Source organism: Bidens hawaiensis, unplaced genomic scaffold (assembly GCF_021521415.1).
Source record: "Bidens hawaiensis isolate Kalapana, Puna unplaced genomic scaffold, B.hawaiensis_p1.1 tig00008819_1, whole genome shotgun sequence".
NCBI classification, from domain to species: domain Eukaryota; kingdom Viridiplantae; phylum Streptophyta; class Magnoliopsida; order Asterales; family Asteraceae; genus Bidens; species Bidens hawaiensis.
The window spans coordinates 585,571-605,125 of NW_027491636.1; the positions used below are offsets into that span (position 1 = coordinate 585,571).

Below are 19,555 nucleotides of genomic sequence, written 5' to 3' on the forward strand. Positions count from 1 at the left end.
ATGTTAATAGAGATCGTGTGCATCGATCCGATTGACCGACCGTCCATTGAGAGTCATCCCTCTTCCTTAGAGCTTAAGGATCTGCCTGCTCTTCTGGAATATACGTTTTTGGATGAAGAGAGGAAGCTGACGGTTATCATTGCGTCTGCTTTAACAGAGGTCGAGAAGAAGAAGTTGTTGAAGGTTCTACGAAAGCACAAGGAGGCGATTAAATGGAAGATTATCGACATCAAAGGTATCAACCCTTCATTTTGCACTCATAGGCTATGCAATTGATATCGCCGATATATCAACGGTGTATCAGTGTATATCGGTTATCGGTCCCTTGACGATATTTAAATCAAAATATCGGTTCAAAATATATGTACCGATAATATCGACGATATTAACCGATATTTGGCCGAAATAGGACTAATATTTTGGTCGATATATCACCGATGTTCCCGATATCAATATTTTAAGTCTTAATAATCAAATTTTAGTGTTCAATGCTAGTGTGTTACGTCTTGATCAATTCTTACTTTCTACGATTGTTAGTGTTTTTCTATTTGCAAAAGGTTAATTTGTTAATGGTAGGAGACTAACTGAATTATTAGTATTAAATTGCTATATATATGAATTTTACATGATATTAAAATTTACCGATATCCACCGATATCCCATTGCGATAATCGATATCTCAGATATCGGTCCTTAACTGATATCCGCTATTTTTCCGTATTAACTGCTTAGCTCATAGAATCCTCATGGATGATAATTTCAAAACTTTCGTTCAGTCGCAATGGCGGCTTAATCCGAAGATGCACGAGGTTGTGAAGAAGGAGATTATTAAACTTCTTGATGCGGGGATCATCTTCTCTATTTCTGATAGCACCAGTTCAAGTGGTTCCTAAAAATGGTGACATGAATGTCGTCAACAATGAGAGGAACGAGCTCATTCCCATTCGAACTGTGACTGGTTGGTGAGTTTGCATCGACTACCGCAGGTTAAATGATGTCACCAGGAAAGTCCACTTTCCTTTACCCTTCATTGACCATATGTTGGAGCGTTTGGCGGGTCAGTAATACTATTGCTTTATAGATGGTTTCTCCGGGTATTTTCAAATCCCAATAGCTCCCGAGGACTAGAAGAAAACCACTTTTACATGTCCTTACGGAAGGTTTGCCTATAAGCGTATGTCGTTTAAGTTGTGTAATGCTCCAACTACATTTTAGAGGTGCATGATGGCTATCTTTCACGACATGATCAAGGACTCCATCGAGGTTTTCATGGATGACTTTTCAGTATTCGGGAGTTCCTTTGATCATTGTCTTGCTAAGCTTGAGAAGATGAGGCTCACTGTGTCGTCACCAACCTTGTCCTTAATTGGGAGAAATGTCATTTCATGGTGCGCGAGGGCATTGTCTTGGGGCATCGAATCTCGAGTGCGGGGATTGAGGTTGATCGATCGAAGATCGAGACCATTTCTAATCTTCCCCCACCCACTCCCGTGAGATCTACTCAAAGTCTTTTGGGTCATGGCAGGTTATACCGTCGCGTCATCAAAGATTTTTTTACGTTCTCCAAGCTGTAAATTCCATCTTATATAATACTTCGACTCTTCTAGATTATTTCTCTTTTGTCTTGATTATGTCATGGTCATATCCGTCAGTCTAACCAAATTGTGACCCAACAGGTATTTGAAATTTATTGGATTATATAAATTAGAATAATAGATACTATCATTTTAAATTTTGCATGATAGTACCTTGAGAGCTGTGAGAAATCAGCTCATGCCCCGACATTTTCTCGTTAGGTTGGGGTGTGACAGCTTGGGGTGCGAGTGCTTGGTCTGCTTGGGGTGTGACAGCTCAAACACCCCCCCGGCCCGTTTTTATCCTTATTTTTGGTAATTTTTGGTTTAACCTATTTTATATTATACTTAATTATATAAATTATATTATTAACATTATAAATATAATAATTAAATTATATTTTATTAAAACCGACATATTAACTAGTGTTTTTCTGAATTTTTGTTAACACTGTATATATATAGGGTGGAGTTATAATAAGAAGTGGAGTGTGTCTAAAAAGTGTAAGAAGTAATATGGTGCGTTAAATATGTTGATCTGACGGTGGATATTGAAAGCGTGTTTATTGTGCGGTGTGTTTTATTTTATTTGTGGTGTGTTTATTATGCAATGTGTTTTATTAGATCTAACAGAGAAAACACACTTATACACTTTTTGGGAAAAATCTACTTCTTATTATATCTTTTCTCAATATATATATATATATATATGAGAGTATATAATAAATATTTATACATTACTTAGGTTTAACTAATAAAGATTTTAAAAGGTTTTGGTTTAAAAATACATAATTAAAATATAAAAAACATATCATATTATTTTAAAGTAATTATTTTGTCAAGTAATTTCTAACAAATGTATTTTTATATATAAACATTTATAAAATATTTATTACAACTTTAATAGTTATTAGTACAAATATTTTATAAGCGGTTATATTTTATATGAAAAATATTATTTACAATATAAAATTATAGGTAATCATTATTCATATAAACTTTAATTAATTATTTTAAACTTTCAAATACCGATCGATCTCAAATCATTATGTATATTTCATTTATTGATTCGTAGTATTCTCTGATTATTATTATTATTAGGATTTGTCCATTGATATTCTCGACGAGCATGATGAGTGTTTAGTTTTCCATTCTTATCATATTCATTCCAATCCCCGCTTACTGATATGGTGAGTAATCACTCCCCTTCTTTTACTTTTTTTCCGAACTTTTGGGGACAAATTGATATAAGTCTATTTATACATCTCGAATCCCTTGTAAAGTTGTGTATATTTAATGTTTTGAGTTTGGTCTAGTTCGTGTTTTGTTAGTCTTTTATTATTTAAGGTTTTGAGTCAAGTTATTTATAGTTATCACTTTTTATATCGATTGGTATGTTGAACGTTAAATCTAATTCTTTATATCATCTCATAAGAAGTTTAAGTTTGTTTTACTCGTTAATGATTACATGATTATTCCACTTAGTGTTTTGATTTGTTTGCATGTAGATGGTGGTTTGAAAGTCAAGAAAAAGAATGTCTAGAAGGTTCTAAGCGTTACTTGGAGTTCAAGGAAGAAGATTTATCAAGATTTTACAATATATTTAATAAAATAAAAAAAGAAAAATCTCCTCCAGAAGGGAGCCGCGCCGCACGGCGCCTAGGCCTCCTGGTCAGCCCATCTTTGCAATTCCAAGCCCGTTTCTCGTTATATAAACATACGGTTGCAAACCTAGCCGAATCGAAGCATAAGGGCAGCCGATTATGAGAAGTTTTTCAAGGTTTTCAAGTTGTTTTTGAGGCTAGGAATCAAGGAGCATCATAGAGCTTTCGTACAAGTGTTCAAGGGTCGATTAAGAAAGGTTCTTTCGTTCTTTTTCATTATCCTTGTTCATTATCTTTCATGATGTTTCTCTTTGTTCTTTATTCTAGTTATTTGTATTTAATTATGACTATGCTAGGTTAGACTTCATGTCTACCTAGGTTTGATGAACATGTGTTAATTTAATTCTTGCGTTGGACAATTGATTTGATTATGGTTTCATTATTTTAATAGTAAAAGACTTGATTTTGCTTTCATGATGCATATGAATATTTGTTATCTTGATTGATTATTAACTATTGCTTCACATAGATCTTTTATCTATTGATTGTGTTCTTTAGATTTAGGGTTTATGTTTAATCTTTACTTGGGGTTTTGATTATTATGGTTGAATAGGCCTATTAGATCATAGAAGCTAGTTTATAGTTGGTTAGGGTTTTAAATGTTCTGCTAAATTCCCATAGCTGTAAGGTGAGTAGTTGTTCATGTGTCTTGGTCAATCGCATGCTAGGATAGATTAGTGACAATATTCTTGCTTATTGTGTTGACCCTTGTTCATGATGTCGTGTTTAGCTTATCAAGTTATCTAGGGCTTAGTGTTTCGTACGATTGCTTGCTTTAGATACTATTATTTAACCCTAATTGATGACTGTGAGGAAATCAATATAACTGATTGTTTAATAATCTAATATTCATTCTTTAGGATTTTACTTGATACGATTGAGGGTCCTTTAGGGCTTGTTAGATGAATATATTTAGAAATCAGTTTCCATATCATGTTATTTGTCCATTGCTTGATGATTGTTGATGCATGGGATTCTTACCTAGGTAGATTCCTTCTCTGATTGGTTTCGATCTCGTGTTTTATTGATTATTTCTAGTTTACTCGTTCATTTAATTTCTTAGTTTAAAAACCCCCTTAAAACATTTGTAATAAATAGTCGTGTCGTAAGTTGAGTCTAATTAGTTAATTAACGTAATTTATAGAGTCCTGTGGGTTCGATATTCCGGACTTACTTAGTTTTAGTACAATTGACCGGTTCACTTGCCGGTGTTTTGTGTAGTTGAGTCTTAAGTCTAGTTTTTATTACTTGTTTAGTTTAGTTAAAATTTAATTGACTGTTTCTAGCACATCAAGTTTTTTGGCGTCGTGGCCGGGGACTCTTGGCAATTGCGTTATTTACTTTTAATTGGACTTATTTGCTACATTCGTGCTATTTGTTTTATTTTCGGTTGAGTTGTAAGAGTCTTATTAAATTTTAGGTTAACTTAGTGTTAGTTTTTATTTTTAGTCTACTCATCTAGTCCATTGCGTCTTTAAGGTTTATGTCACATCTTCGTTCGCAAGGACCACCGCTAGATAATCTAGATTTTTCTCCGTTGAAGACCGAGGTTAGCTCTTCAGCAGAGAAACAATTGTCAGAACCCGCTTCTACACCAAATTCGTCGCCACCTAGTTCACCGCCTGAAAGTCCAAGAAATCAAGATCAAATGGCCGACGACAGAACAATTGCTGCTCAAGCATTCGATGGCTTAACCGGAAACCAGTCATGCATCGACGTTCCCGAAATCAACAATCCCAACTCGTGGCAAATTCCGTCATATGTCATGAACAGCATCGTTCAAACTAATCAGTTCACGGGGCGTGATGACGAGGATGCACCGGCTCACATTAACCGACTTTACCACGTTCTTAAAATTTTTAATTTACAAGGTGCTACCGAAGATGCTATTTTCTTACATCTGTTTCCGTTTTCACTTGCAGGTAAAGCATCTACTTGGCTTGACACGCAGCCACCTGGCACGTTCACCACTTGGGAAGCACTACGTTCTGCATTTATCAAGAGATACTTCCCACCGGCTAAAGCAGCTACTCTTCGCGATCAGATTCACTCGTTTCACATGGAGCCGGGGGAGCAATATTTTCATGCTTGGGAGCGTTTTCAGAACATGCTAGGTCGTTGCTCACAGAATGGTCTCACACCATGGGCTCTCGTGGAGAAATTTTACAATGGGCTGAACTACGATTCCAAGTTCGGTTCGACACGGCCGCAGGAGGAAGTTTACTAGTGAGGAAAAATGTCACCGAGTGTAACGAGATGTTTAAGAGCTTCGCTCAATCGGACCTTGCCAAAGAGCCACATCGCGGGAATTCCACTCCCGTCAGCAGTACATCATCATCCGCTCGAGGTGTACACCAGGTTAATCTAGATACTAGTGTGGTTGCTGCTTTGGAATCACTAACCCGAGAGGTTAAGGAGTCTAAGGCCAAGTTGGACAGGTGTGAGTTTTGTAGAGGTGGACATGGTATGTTGGAGTGCCCGGTGATGAATCAACAGGTCGATTTTGTTGCTGGTCATAATAGGTTTCCCAACACCTACAACAACAACAATCAGAGTTGGAACACTTTCAAGAACCCGAATCAGAATAATGCTAATTGGCGTCCGTCGGGTGCACCACCCGGATTTCAACACTCTTATAATCAAGGACAATGTTAGTATTTCAATAATAATAACGCAATGGTACTAATGTTCAAAATAATGTGCATGATTCGAACGGTGGAATTGGGCGTTTGGGAGAGATGATGAAGCTAATCTTGGAGAGAGATCAAGTTACACAAAAAAAGTTTTTCGAACACGATTTGCTCTTCAAGAATCAACAATCTGCTATTTTTGATATTCAAAGGACTGTTGGTGATATTGCTCGTCGTTTAGAAGAAAGGCCCCCAGGTCAGTTTTCGGGTATCCCTCAAACTAATCCGGCTGCTCAATTGAAAGCCATCTCAACTCGTAGTGGTAGGGTTTTTGGTCCGGAGGTAGTTAGAAGAGAAATTAGGGAAGATAGGGACGATGAGTTGATAGATGAGGAGATAGAGGTAGAGGCTCTAGGTAAGTCACATAGTACAACACCAATCATAGAGCCGCAAGTTAAGAAAAACACCGATAAGAAGCCGGTTGGAATCCGGCCACCACCACACACCGTTGACTTAGCCTATGTCCCGTATCGCGCTCGTCTAAATAATCAAAAGTATACGAAAGATTACGGGCATTTTCGTAATATATTTAGCCAATTGAATGTCAACCTTCCATTCGTAAAAGTCCTTCAGCATATGCCTAAGTACGCCAAATTTTTGAATGAACTTCTTAAAAGAAAGGATAAGTTGGAGGAGCTTTCGACTGTTCCCCTAAATGGAGAGTGTTCTGCAGTAGTTCTCAATAAAGTACTGGAGAAATTACCTGACCCCGGTGTTTTTACCATTCCATGCCTTTTCGGAAGTGATACGACATGTCAAACATTGGCCGATCTAGGAGCTAGTATAAACCTTATGCCATATTCTTTATATGAAAAGCTAGACCTAGGAGAGCTCACCCCCACTCGTATAACATTGTCTTTAGCCGATCGTTCCGTTAAGTATCCGAGGGGTGTCGTAGGGAATTTGCTCGTTAAGGTAGATAGTTTGGTTTTCCCCGCTGATTTTGTTGATTTAGATATGGAGGCCGAAGAGAGAGTTCCTATTAGTTTAGGTCGTCCATTCTTACGTACTGCTAGGGAAATTATTGATGTGTTTGAAGGTAAGATCACTCTTAGAGCTAGTGATGACAGTGCCACCTATTTGGCTAAGTCAATGAGACATCCGAGTGGTCAAGACGGTCTCATTGATCCATGTCACCCAGTTTACTCTATAGAATCATTTATCTCGGGCATGGGCCCTAGTCTTGACGATTCCGTTCGGTGAGTTCGAGTGTGAAAAAGAGCGAGCGGTTTTTAGTTCTCGGGTAATGGTTAAGTGTATTGGAGAAAGAGGTGGTGAAAAGCATAAGTCTGAGAAGGTTCATGGTGTTAAAAAGAAGACAAAGGTTGACGAATGGTCGGATCGTGATTTGGTATCTTTAAGGGCATTGTAGTTTAACCGAGGTGGAGGAAGCTCCACTCGGTCCGCCACGTGATTCGCATAACATGGGTTCTTGAGTGAAAACTCAAGTGTAGAGTTTGTATATTTTATTTTTATTTCTATTTTCTTTGAGTCGCTGACGTAGTTTTTTGTAGTTCGACTTTGTTTTGTGTTTTTGAGTTTTGCGAGTTTGAAGATTGAACGAGCTAGTGAGACGATCCCCGATGACGAATCTAATGAAAAAGACAAGTGTGGGGATGGAGTAGCAGTGGAACCGTATACTTTATATTATTTGCTTCTAATTATTCATGTGTTATTTGTCGATTGATGTGAAATGCTTTGAATGCTTAATATCTATCATTATGATAAGATACATTTATAGACATGTTTGTTTTGTTTTACCGCTTACGTTCATGAGAAAAAGAGTTACCAATTGCTGAGCACGTTCGTAGTTGGAGGGCATTCAAGGAAGAAGACTTTGACATCATGTTTCATGCGCATATTACCAGCTAAGTCTTTTCCATTATCTAGCTTATTAACTTTTTATTTTGCTTTTGTTTTTAATTTTTAGACTTTTAGTGTTTTGTAGTCCGACTTTACCTTATTTTATTTTTTGTTTTAAGTCGTCCTTATCCTTGCATTGAGGACAATGCAAAATTTAAGTAGCGGGATAGGATATTTGAGTCATGATTTTGCTTTGAAAAAAAAAATTAAAAAAAAATTGAAAATTGTTTTCAAAATCTCCCTTGAATATAGTTTTTTGCGTTAAAGTGGGAGATGATGACATTTATCGGGAAATCGGTTATTCAAACTACTAATAATATGAGATAAAAAAAGAAAAGAAAACACACTTAACTTGAGATGTGTCGGTAGGCTCAACCTTGAAAATGAAAGGGCAATTTGATAAAATGGTTTAAACAGAAATCTTTTGTGGGTAAAGCATTTTGTCCGTGGAAGATAAGCAATGAAAGGTCGGGCCATACTCAAGCCTCAAATTTTAGTATGAAAAGTGGAAATATCATAAGTTTTAAAATTTGAAAACGTTATCATATGATGCTTGGGTAGGTTTAACGTTAGAGTATGTCGTGTAGCCTGTGATATAAATCTTAAACTGTTAGTTTAGTGTTTTACACCTCATTGGAGTATGGTTTTATAACCTTAAATCTTGTATTGATGGGATGCTTCGGGTCCGGAGACCATGGGTCTGTATGCAATCTATTCATCTGGGTATTCACAACTAAGTAGGGTTGTGGATATTTAAAATAAAGACAAAAAGAGCAAACCCTTATAAGTCTATAAACATGATCACAAAAGTACAAAAGTACAAATACACTACAGACTTGATCATCCACGTTGTTAGCCATGTGGGGTCCCCTTGCTCACGTCTCATTACCCTTAAGAAACGGACCACAAGGGACACGCTACATGTAAGCCCTACAAATAATATTTTGCATGCTCACCTATGGTGATGGGTTCGGGGTATTGCTTGATAACGGGGGTATCTCATGTTGTGGGGAACACTAGCTATTAATTAATTGAACCTTAATCGTATCTAATGGCTGCTTGGTAGACTTTGATGCTTAAGCTTAGGTGGATAAACAATACCCTTGATCGTCTTAACTATTCATGGAAAAAAATAGAGCAACAAAAGTTTTAATTCTGCTAATTTTGAGGTTTATGTCAATTTGGGGTGGTCTAGTCCGGTAAAAGCTGAAAATAAGCGGGTCTTAATTGTGTAAACCACTGAGTACTAATTGTCGAATCTTATTAGTCCCGGTAAAGATTAAGGCATGGGTTTAAGTGGACAACAATATCGGTGATCACGGTTTTTGCGTTCTTCTAAGCTTTAAAAATTAACCTATATGTTTTTTAAAACTGTATTTTCCGATTCTGATCCAACTGCATTAGACTTTTTCAGGGACGCAAAAAGAGTAAGTGTGGGGATATTTGATATAAGTCTATTTATACATCTCGAATCCCTTATAAAGTTGTGTATATTTAATGTTTTGAGTTTGGTTTAGTTCGTGTTTTGTTAGTATTTTATTATTTAAGGTTTTGAGTCAATTTATTTATAGTTATCATGTTTTATATCGTTTGGTGTGTTGAACGTTAAATCTAATTCTTTCTATCATCTCAAAAGAAGTTTAAGTTCGTTTTGCTCGTTAATGATTACATGATTATTCCACTTAGTGTTTTGATTTGTTTGCATATAGATGGTAGTTTGAAAGTCAAGGAAAAGAAGGTCTAGAAGGTTCTAAGCGTTACTTGGAGTTCAAGGAAGAAGATTTATCAAGATTGTACAAGATATTTAATAAAATAAAAAAGAAAGAAAAATCTCCTCCTAGAGGGTGCCGCGTCGCGCGACGGGTAAGGCTAGGCCGGTCGCGCGGCGCCTAGGCCTCCTGGTCAGCCCATCTTTGCAATTCCAAGCCCGTTTCTCGTTATATAAACATACGGTTGCAAACCTAGCCGAATCGAAGCATAAGGGCAGCCGATTTTGAGAAGTTTTTCAAGGTTTTCAAGTTGTTTTTGAGGCTAGGAATCAAGGAGCATCATAGAGCTTTTGTACAAGTGTTCAAGGGTCGATTAAGAAGGGTTCTTTCATTCTTTTTCATTATCCTTGTTCATTATCTTTCATGATGTTTCTCTTTGTTCTTTATTCTAGTTATTTGTATTTAATTATGACTATGCTAGGCTAGACTTCATGTCTACCTAGGTTTGATGAACATTTGTTAATTTAATTCTTGCGTTGGACAATTGATTTGATTATGGTTTCGTTATTTTAATAGTAAAAGACTTGATTTTGCTTTCATGATGCATATGAATATTTGTTATCTTGATTGATTATTAACTATTGCTTCACATAGATCTTTTATCTATTGATTGTGTTCTTTAGATTTAGGGTTTATGTTTAATCTTTACTTGGTGTTTTGATTATTATGGTTGAATAGGCCTATTAGATCATAGAAGCTAGTTTATAGTTGGTTAGGGTTTTAAATGTTCTGCTAAATTCCCATAGCTGTAAGGTGAGTAGTTGTTCATGTGTCTTGGTCAATCGCATGCTAGGATAGATTAGTGACAATATTCTTGCTTATTGTGTTGACCCTTGTTCATGATGTCGTGTTTAGCTTATCAAGTTATCTAGGGCTTAGTGTTTCGTACGATTGCTTGCTTTAGATACTATTATTTAACCCTAATTGATGACTGTGAGGAAATCAATATAACTGATTGTTTAATAATCTAATATTCATTCTTTAGGATTTTACTTGATACGATTGAGGGTCCTTTAGGGCTTGTTAGATGAATATATTTAGAAATCAGTTTCCATATCATGTTATTTGTCCATTGCTTGATGATTGTTGATGCATGGGATTCTTACCTAGGTAGATTCCTTCTCTGATTGGTTTCGATCTCGTGTTTTATTGATTATTTCTAGTTTACTCGTTCATTTAATTTCTTAGTTTAAAAACCCCCTTAAAACATTTGTAATAAATAGTCGTGTCGTAAGTTGAGTCTAATTAGTTAATTAACTTAATTTATAGAGTCCTGTGGGTTTGATATTCCGGATTTACTTAGCTTTAGTACAATTGACCGGTTCAATTGCCGGTGTTTTGTGTAGTTGAGTCTTAAGTCTAGTTTTTATTACTTGTTTAGTTTAGTTAATATTTAATTGACTATTTCTAGCACATCACATATATGCGTACTTACATTATTTACTTATTATTAGTATTCACACTAGCAACTATTAACCTTGTGTGCTATCAATTATGTTCCTAATTTGTTACTTGTTTATTTGTTTAATTTATCGCATTCGGATAGGTCCATCACATTCACATTTAGTATGATCATACGACTGTCATAGTGGCCGGCGTCCGATCGCATGACAATGGTTTCACCGACAACTCATTCATGGTAACCAACACCCGATTCGCATGGAAACAGTTTAGACCACACATTATTATCTGTTTGAAATGTTTACATGCTATGGCTTAATTGTATACCGCATTAAGGACAGTTTGCTTATTTTCTCAAATTATAGTATATTGAATTAATTGGTATATTATTCACTCAACTTTGTGTTGACAAATCTGTTTTTATTTTATATGCATATGCAGGTTTTAGACTGAATTTTTAATGCAAGCTTTTGAAAGAGATTTAGATGTTGCTTAAAGTTAGAAGAATATTATCAAGACACCAAATTATCAAGATTCAGAATTTGACTTTATTTTTTTTTTTGTTTTAATAATTTGTACTTTGTTTGACAGTGTTTGAATTTAATTAAAAAATTTAATTTAATCGATATTGCCACATTTCGAATTATTTCATGATAGTACATTGAGAGTTGTGAATAATTAGTTCGCGCCCCGATATTTCTGCCTTAGGTTGGGGTGTGACATCATCAATCGTTAGATTTCGAGTCTAGTTCTTGTGATTAGAAATAATTAGATATTTACCCGGCTCGTTACGCCAGGCCTGATCTATTTTGAATGTCAACATATGCAATTTGACTAATTTCAGCAGTATTAATATGATATATTGATGTAACAAATAAGATATGCAATGGACTTAGATCAACACGTACCTAATTAGTTGTTATGAAATCATATTAACCAAATCATGTTATGTCATGTTACCTAATTAGCTTTTTACCTCTTTCCACATGTTAAAGCACATTTAGTTTTATTCTTTCTGCCATATGCAGCAATAACTGCCTTAAATGTCTCAAAATTTGGTGCAATAGGAAGTTCTTTTATGCTTAAATTAATCTATGACTAATACATTATCTGTTCCTTAGCACCAAATACAACACCTTTTCTAAATTGCATTTGAATTTGGTTTTAAATATGCAAGCAAAACCAAATAGCAACTACAACAGAAACCAAACTTTTTCAACAAAACCAAACACCCACACTTGAAAATCCTAAAACCAAATTACCGAACAGTCAACATACTTTCAAGAAATATTAAAAAATAAATTTACGAATCCCCACCCGCGTTGCGTGAGGAGCTCGACAACGAACCCGAATATCAAAACGCACTGAATATCGTAATGACTCTCACTTCGACACCAAGATAAAATTATCTAATTTCAATCATATGATGGCTGTAACTTTTGTTTATCTAATTTAATAAATCTGGTTATTTGGTTGCCAATTGAAGATACAGCATTATGGGTAACTCATCTGAATTAAGAAAGAAACATTTTTGGCTAAAAACATTTCTTCAAAAATGTTTCTTTTAATTAAGATGAGTTACCCATAATACTGTATCTTCACCTTCACCTGGCAACCAAATAACCAAATTTATTAAATTAGATAAATAAAAGTTGTAGCCATAATATGATTGAAATTAGATAATTTATAAACATTGCAGTTCTAGCACATGTTGAATCCAAAAGAGACCACCATATAGCATGTTTCCTGAAGGTGGGTCTCGATATGCCTGTTTTATAATCTTCAATATTTGTTAAAACATAAAGCACAAGTTATTGCATGTTAGAATAACCTCAAAACTATTTGACAAATTTCCGAACTATAAATATGTTTTCAAGGCATTATATGAAAACAAAACATTAAGAATTTTAATTATGTTATTTTTTGTAAGTTCAAATCAATCTTCAATCTTAAACTTAAAATAAAAGAAGCAACAATTGAACTCTTATGAAGATGTCAAAACAGACCATTACAATTCAATAGAACAATGTCAATAGAACCTAAATTTGTATTCAAGTGCACATTATAATCCTACAGGCAAGAAACTTTAACCATAAAATTATAGACCAGATCAATCTACATTTTATATTGAACACGACAAACCCGTAAACAAAATCACGGGCAACCTTAGTGAACCAGGTAACCTTACAACAACAATAAAAACTGTATAAAAGGTATAATAATGTTAGAAACACATCCACTCAAATCGAAACCAAGAGGCAACTCATTTAATTAATTTTAGATATTTTAATCATGTCCCTCTTATGCCTTAATTCACTTAAAGAAAAGTTTGCGCTCATGTTCTTGAATGTGATCTCAAAAATCAAGAACGATATGTAGATCCTGTAATTAACTATAGCATCCATTAGTCTAAAAGCGAGGTACTTGCTCTCTGTTCACTCCGTTCCTTGTCCAATATCATACTTGCAAAACGTAAAAAATTAGTGAAAATGAGAAACCGAGAACCAACCTCTGGGATCAGCTACCAAGAAAAATAATGACATGAGAAATGGAATTTGATAAATTTAGGAACCGTACCATCAAGGCTAAGCGGAGAACATATTAAAGATCCAAAATTCTCCCACATATCAAGATGAAAAATGATATATGGAAGCCAATATAATATGAAAAATGATGTATCGAAGTGATTAAAAGGTAGCGAAGATTCATACAACAGGCCTCAATCGTCTCCGCCATCACAACGTTTTCGCTTTACTATGCAAAAAAAAGGTTTACACAACATACATGGCACGCCAAATTGAACTTAGCAAAAAAAAAAAATATATGTAAACAAAAAATACTTACCCTCTATGATTGCCAAGAGTCAAACCCAGGTCGCTAACTAACTAGAACATAACAACATCACCACACAACCACCGAACCAGAACTCAAGTTGTGTTACAATTGAAAAATGTCTATTATATACCAAAAACAAAAGTTTATTAAAAAGACACTTTTGTGACACCAAACTTCTCTTTGATACTAATTAGATTATACAAGTTTAACAATTATTAAAATCAATTAATTAAAGTGGACATTCCTACCTGGTGACTAGAAATACAATTCGGGATAGCTAGGTTATCAATCGGGAATTTTTTGATAATTGGGTGACGGATGATGGCCTTCATAATCAATTAACACAATATGCAGAAATTAAACGAATATATTTGAACACAATTGAATATGAATGATTCTTTATTATTGATTTTGTCTTCAATTGATAATTTACAATGGTGGTCGGTGGTGGTATTTATACCCATCGACGGTTATTCACCGACGGTTATTCCTCAACCGTCGCAACGTATCACATCTTTCCCTATTTACAATATTCACACAAACTATTAAATAATTACAATTTACACCCTAACTTTGTTAACCGAACTATATAACAAAGTTTAACTAAACTATAATAAACTAACAGGATATTTAACGAGATCGGGATTATTCCAACAACGGATAGCTATGGTTTAGCTGTTTATTCGTGTCTAGAGTTTTCTAGGGATTCAATATTTATATTTAATATATTTTCAGCTTCATAAGTAAAAGGTTATAGCATATAAAGAGCTTTATATATGATAGCTATGGGATTCGGTATTGATAGGTCGAGCCGGTCCATCTTAGCACTTTAACAATTGTCCTACTTCGAGTCTAGTTTATCGTCTATAGTGTTAGAGATTTACTAGGTTAGAATCGGGTCTTCAATTAAACTACCAGAGTTAGGATTTAATTACATATGTTTGGGGATTCATACTTAGGTATCTCGTATTCTCATATTTGAGTTTCAAACCGCTTCGCGTGTTTCTAGTTTTCATGCCAGTATTACTTCAAGTATTCTTTAGTTTATATGTAATAATTAAAAAATTCCAAAATTCATATCAACCTATTTTCTTAAGTTGTTAGTCCGAGTCAATTTTAAGTTTCGCTAGTGTTTCGTGGGTTCGATATCCGGACTATATTAAGCTTTATTACAGTCGATAGGTACACTTGTCTGTTTAGTGGTCTAGAATTAGAAGAGTCTAGATTTAACTAAGATGTCTTTATTAAGTTAAATTTTAATAGACCAAATTTAGAACATCAGATTTCATCTTTTTATTATTATTAACCTTTATATTTTGGAAATCTTGTACTTAACTTTTTTTTATAATATTTTGGAAACACGGTCCTAAGAATTCTAAATCTAGGGTGAGTTTTTTTTTTTACGAGCTGGTGCTACACCCCCCCCCCCCGGCTGATATATGGGGCGATTTAGGGGCGACATAGATTTGTTGCTGGCGTATGTTGGAAAATATTAATAAAACATAAAAAATGGCGACAACACCACTACAACCCTAAAATGAAATCGGTATCTACTAGCGTGACGCCACGGGTCAACCCCCCCCCCCCCCCCCCAAACAATTTTGTAACCCTATATTACACATAGCCTTAATGAACAAATAATAGATATGATTACATAAAATAAAAAGTAACTCTTTCGAATGGTGCATGAGTCTACATGCATTTCAACCTTCATTCCTAGAGTTCATAATATGCAAACATAGTCACAGCTATTTGCGAGATTGTGACTCTTTTCAACCCTGAAATGATTGTTGGACTGTTGGTTAAGATTTTTTATAACTTTTTCTTAGAACAACGATTTTTTTGTATTTAGACTACCATACTCTTCAAATTTGGAGAGCATCGATGCCCCACTCTGGCCAGACTATGTTGTCTTAACCTGGCCCACGCTAACTTCGGAGTTTGGCTTGGGCGTTCCCCCATGAAACCATACCGCCGACTGCTACTTAACAATTGTTGTGTCACCACAAGAGCAGAACCCGGAAGAAAACCCGGGTGGGCTCAAGGTTCGAACTGACAACCTTTGCACAAGGCCTAGCTCAAATCATTCATCGCCAATATCCACCTAAATATAACAAAAGTGAGATAAACTTAAGTTTTCACGTGAGAACCCAAGCCTTTTACCACTAAACACACAAGTGCGGATAAAATTTTCTATAAGTAGGTGCAAGTTGATTTGCCGTTAAAAAAAAGGGAAAAAGCGTGTAAGTTGACTTTTATACCCTTCCGTTACAAGACAAATAAAATAACAAAACGAAAAGTAAAAACAAAATTTGAACTAAATTAAATTAAAGAGAAAAAACAAATCTATACATGGAACAATATTTTGTTGGTAAGCCCCTATAAGACCAACCCCTACCCATCACACACTCATAATCTATGGCGACTCCAACTTTACGGCAACTCCCATCTTTTCTGACCTAACCCTTTCTCAATTATACATTTGATTTAATTTAATCTAAAAGTGCAACGGTTCTCCAGATACAAAAAGCTTGGATATAGACAAGTTCGATCAACTCAATCTTTTTTTTTTTGAATTTCTTTTAATATTTAACAGAATCCTAGTTAGATCATTTAAGTCCAATCAACTATTCAATGTAAATGAATTGTGAAACATAAGGTCAAAAATGTGACTTACGATGTCAAAGAACGAAACCTGTTAAATATATTATGGTCAAGTTAATAATTAAAATGGGCGGAAAATCCAGATACGTAACGAGAGCTTCGGTGCACGCGTTTAACTTCAACGGGAAGGAGATCTTCTAGAAAGAATGTGTTTTGCTATAAGTATGTCTTTATTGTTTACATTTTAGTGTATGTTCTCATGGTGTACGTAAATCACACACCCAAGGAGAGATCACCTTGGGTGGGTCGGTTCGTTCTTAATATTATAAATCTTTTAATCGATTACGGAGTCGTTCACTATACTTAAATTCTTTATATTTTTGTTCGATCGTTTGATTTACCGCACCCGTCTCGAAAACTTATCAAGAACAAAATCCGTTCGTGGTCGGAGAACGGAAATAGTTTTTTAGTTTTGGTTATTCATACACCATTTGCATATTCAAACACCTTATCATACGAGTTGCATGAGATCTATACGACTCATTTTGTAGGTATATGGCAATATCAATTTCAAAGATTAACTAATCAATTGGCTTCGGTTTCAGTTTCAATTCTTATCAAAAGCTAAACAAAACCTGTGAAACAAGGGGAGTGACGGTGATGGTGAAGTGTGTGTTGATGCCGGCGAGTGGTGAATTGGTGGTGGTGGAGATGGTTTGAGGGAGATGGATGTGCAGATGAGTGTAATTGTGATTTTGGGTTTATGAAAATCAACGTTTTACAGCGTCGTGTAATCATTGTAGGATAAATGATTAATGTATCGACATATATATATATATATATATATACATATATATATATAGGCAAAAGATCCAATACAATAATACCTTAACGTACAATAGGTACGCGAATCCCTATTTTTCACATATCGATCCATGAAATCACATCCCAACATCTCGGAATCGTCAGTTGTATCCAATTAATCATTGATTCACTAAAAAAACAGTTCTGGATCGTTAATCAATCAATTTTATTTTTTTTTCACGAAAACCGTTTTTGAGCGCTTTTTTAGCGTTTTAGGTTTTTGGCTGAGCGTTTTAGCTTTGGTTGAGTTTTTTAGGGTTTTGTCTTTGAACGTCTCGCGTACCTATCGTACGTTAAGGCATTATTGTACAGGAGCTCGACCCTACACACACACATATATATATATATGAGACGACAACATCATTACACCCATAAAATAAAAATCATCCATTAGTTAAGTAGACGTCACATGTCAGTTACCCCAAAACAGCCTAATATGAAGTGATATTATAGCTGTTCGCAAAATATCAATTGATAGAAATAGCATGCGGCCACGTGAGCTCTTGACATGTCACCCTTATTTACCAGTAAGAGCATCCACAACGAGGTGGGTTGCCCGAGGTCCGAGTCCAGTTGGCAAGAGACGGACTGACATCAACCGGACTTCACCATTGTAGCGCCAAAGTTCGTTTATTACGTCTGGCTCTGCAGACGTTAGAAGAACGGATAGATGTGGGCGCATTTATATATTAATTAATAAAAAAAAACGAGTTTAAACATTCTTAAATTTTAACAATCGATCTATGAAACCAATCAATATCTGTTTCAACTTTCATAAAGGGGTTTTTGATGTAAATGATTTGAAGACACTAATTGTATTTCAATGGTTGTTTAATTTGACGACGAAGAGTGTGAATCAATCCATTTCTGGAAAGACTAATTTATGTTCAAAGGGATGGATGGTGATGGTTGTTCATATCTAGAATTAACTGGGATGAAAAAAAGAAAAGATAAAGGAAAGAAGGAAAGAGGAATGGTAGGTGGGGGTGCAGTGGTATAATATAGAGTAAGTAGGTGGGCATTTTTCTAATTTTTTTTTGTTGAAAAACAAATTTATTAGTTTAGTTAATATAATAACATGTGATTAAAATTAGAGGTTAATATAACAATTAAATTTATAATAAGAGTTATTTTATCTTATTAAATATATAGTGGTTTGTGATGATTTGTCGGTTTTTAGAGGTTTGTTGGTGTGGAAAAAAAATGGGGTTTTTAAAATAGTTCATCTTCATTGGTTGCGATTTAATTTGACGGACGATTATTAACCCCTAGAAGAAGAAATTGACGATCTTGTTAGTTTCAGACAACTTCACCGACAATTTGATTTAAAGGGAGGTCATTTTCTGTTCATCTACGGTTTAAATCAAACAATTTCGTATCTCCGGCGAGAGGTGATGGTTGTGATTAAGTAGGTGGGTGTGATTTTTTTTTTTAGGGTTAATCAGATCTAATGAAAGAGTGGGGGTATTGTGATAATGTGTAGTAGGTGGGTTAAATATAAAATTGAATATACTATTAATAAAAATCTTAACTATAACTTTAGGTTAGATTAATATGTAAAACGAAAATTATAAAAGTATTTTTCAAAAAGAAATTCAAGAGTATTTTTATTTGATTAATTAGATATAAAGTAGTAGGTGATGATGTGTCGTTTTGTGAAAGTTTGTTGTTGTGGAAGATAGTATGAGTTTTTGTGAAACGTTGAAATCTGATGTGGCGCTGATGTGGCAGCTTGTTGATGTTTATTGTTGTGGATGCTCTCCACAACGGGGTGGGTTTCCCGACGTCCGAGTCCAGTTGGCAAGCGATGGACTGACATCAACCGGACTTCACCATTGTAGCGCCAAGGTTGAAATCTGCAGACGTTAGAAGAACGGTTAGATGTGGGCCCATTTATATATTAATTAATAAAAAAACAAGTAAACATTCTTAAGTTTTAACAATCGATCTATGGAACCAATCAATATCTGTTTCAACTTTCATAAAGGGGTTTTTTATGTAAATGATTTGAAGACACTAACCGTATTTCGTTGGTTGTTTAATTTTACGACGAAGAGTGTGAATCAATCAATTTCTGGAAAGACTAATTTCTGTTCAAAGGGATGGATGGTGATGGTTGTTGTTTAGATCTAGAATTAACTAGGATGAAAAAAAATAAAGGAGAAAGGAAAGAGGGAAAGAGGAACGGTAGGTGGGGGTGCAGTGGTATAATATAGAGTAATTAGGTAGGAATTTTTCTAAAATTTTTTTGTTGAAAAAACAAATTTATTAGTTTAGTTAATATAATAACA

General features: G+C 34.9%; 1 protein-coding gene across 1 annotated transcript in view; it reads left to right on the forward strand.

Moving 5' to 3' along the window:
• The window catches only part of LOC143530021 (cytochrome P450 93B2-like), a 32,836-nt gene continuing 13,281 nt past the window's right edge, over nucleotides 1-19,555 (forward strand). Inside the window, exon 1 of the mRNA XM_077025662.1 lies at nucleotides 1-235. Within this exon, the coding sequence (XP_076881777.1) occupies nucleotides 1-235 (235 nt within the window). The remainder of the gene's footprint in view (nucleotides 236-19,555) is intronic.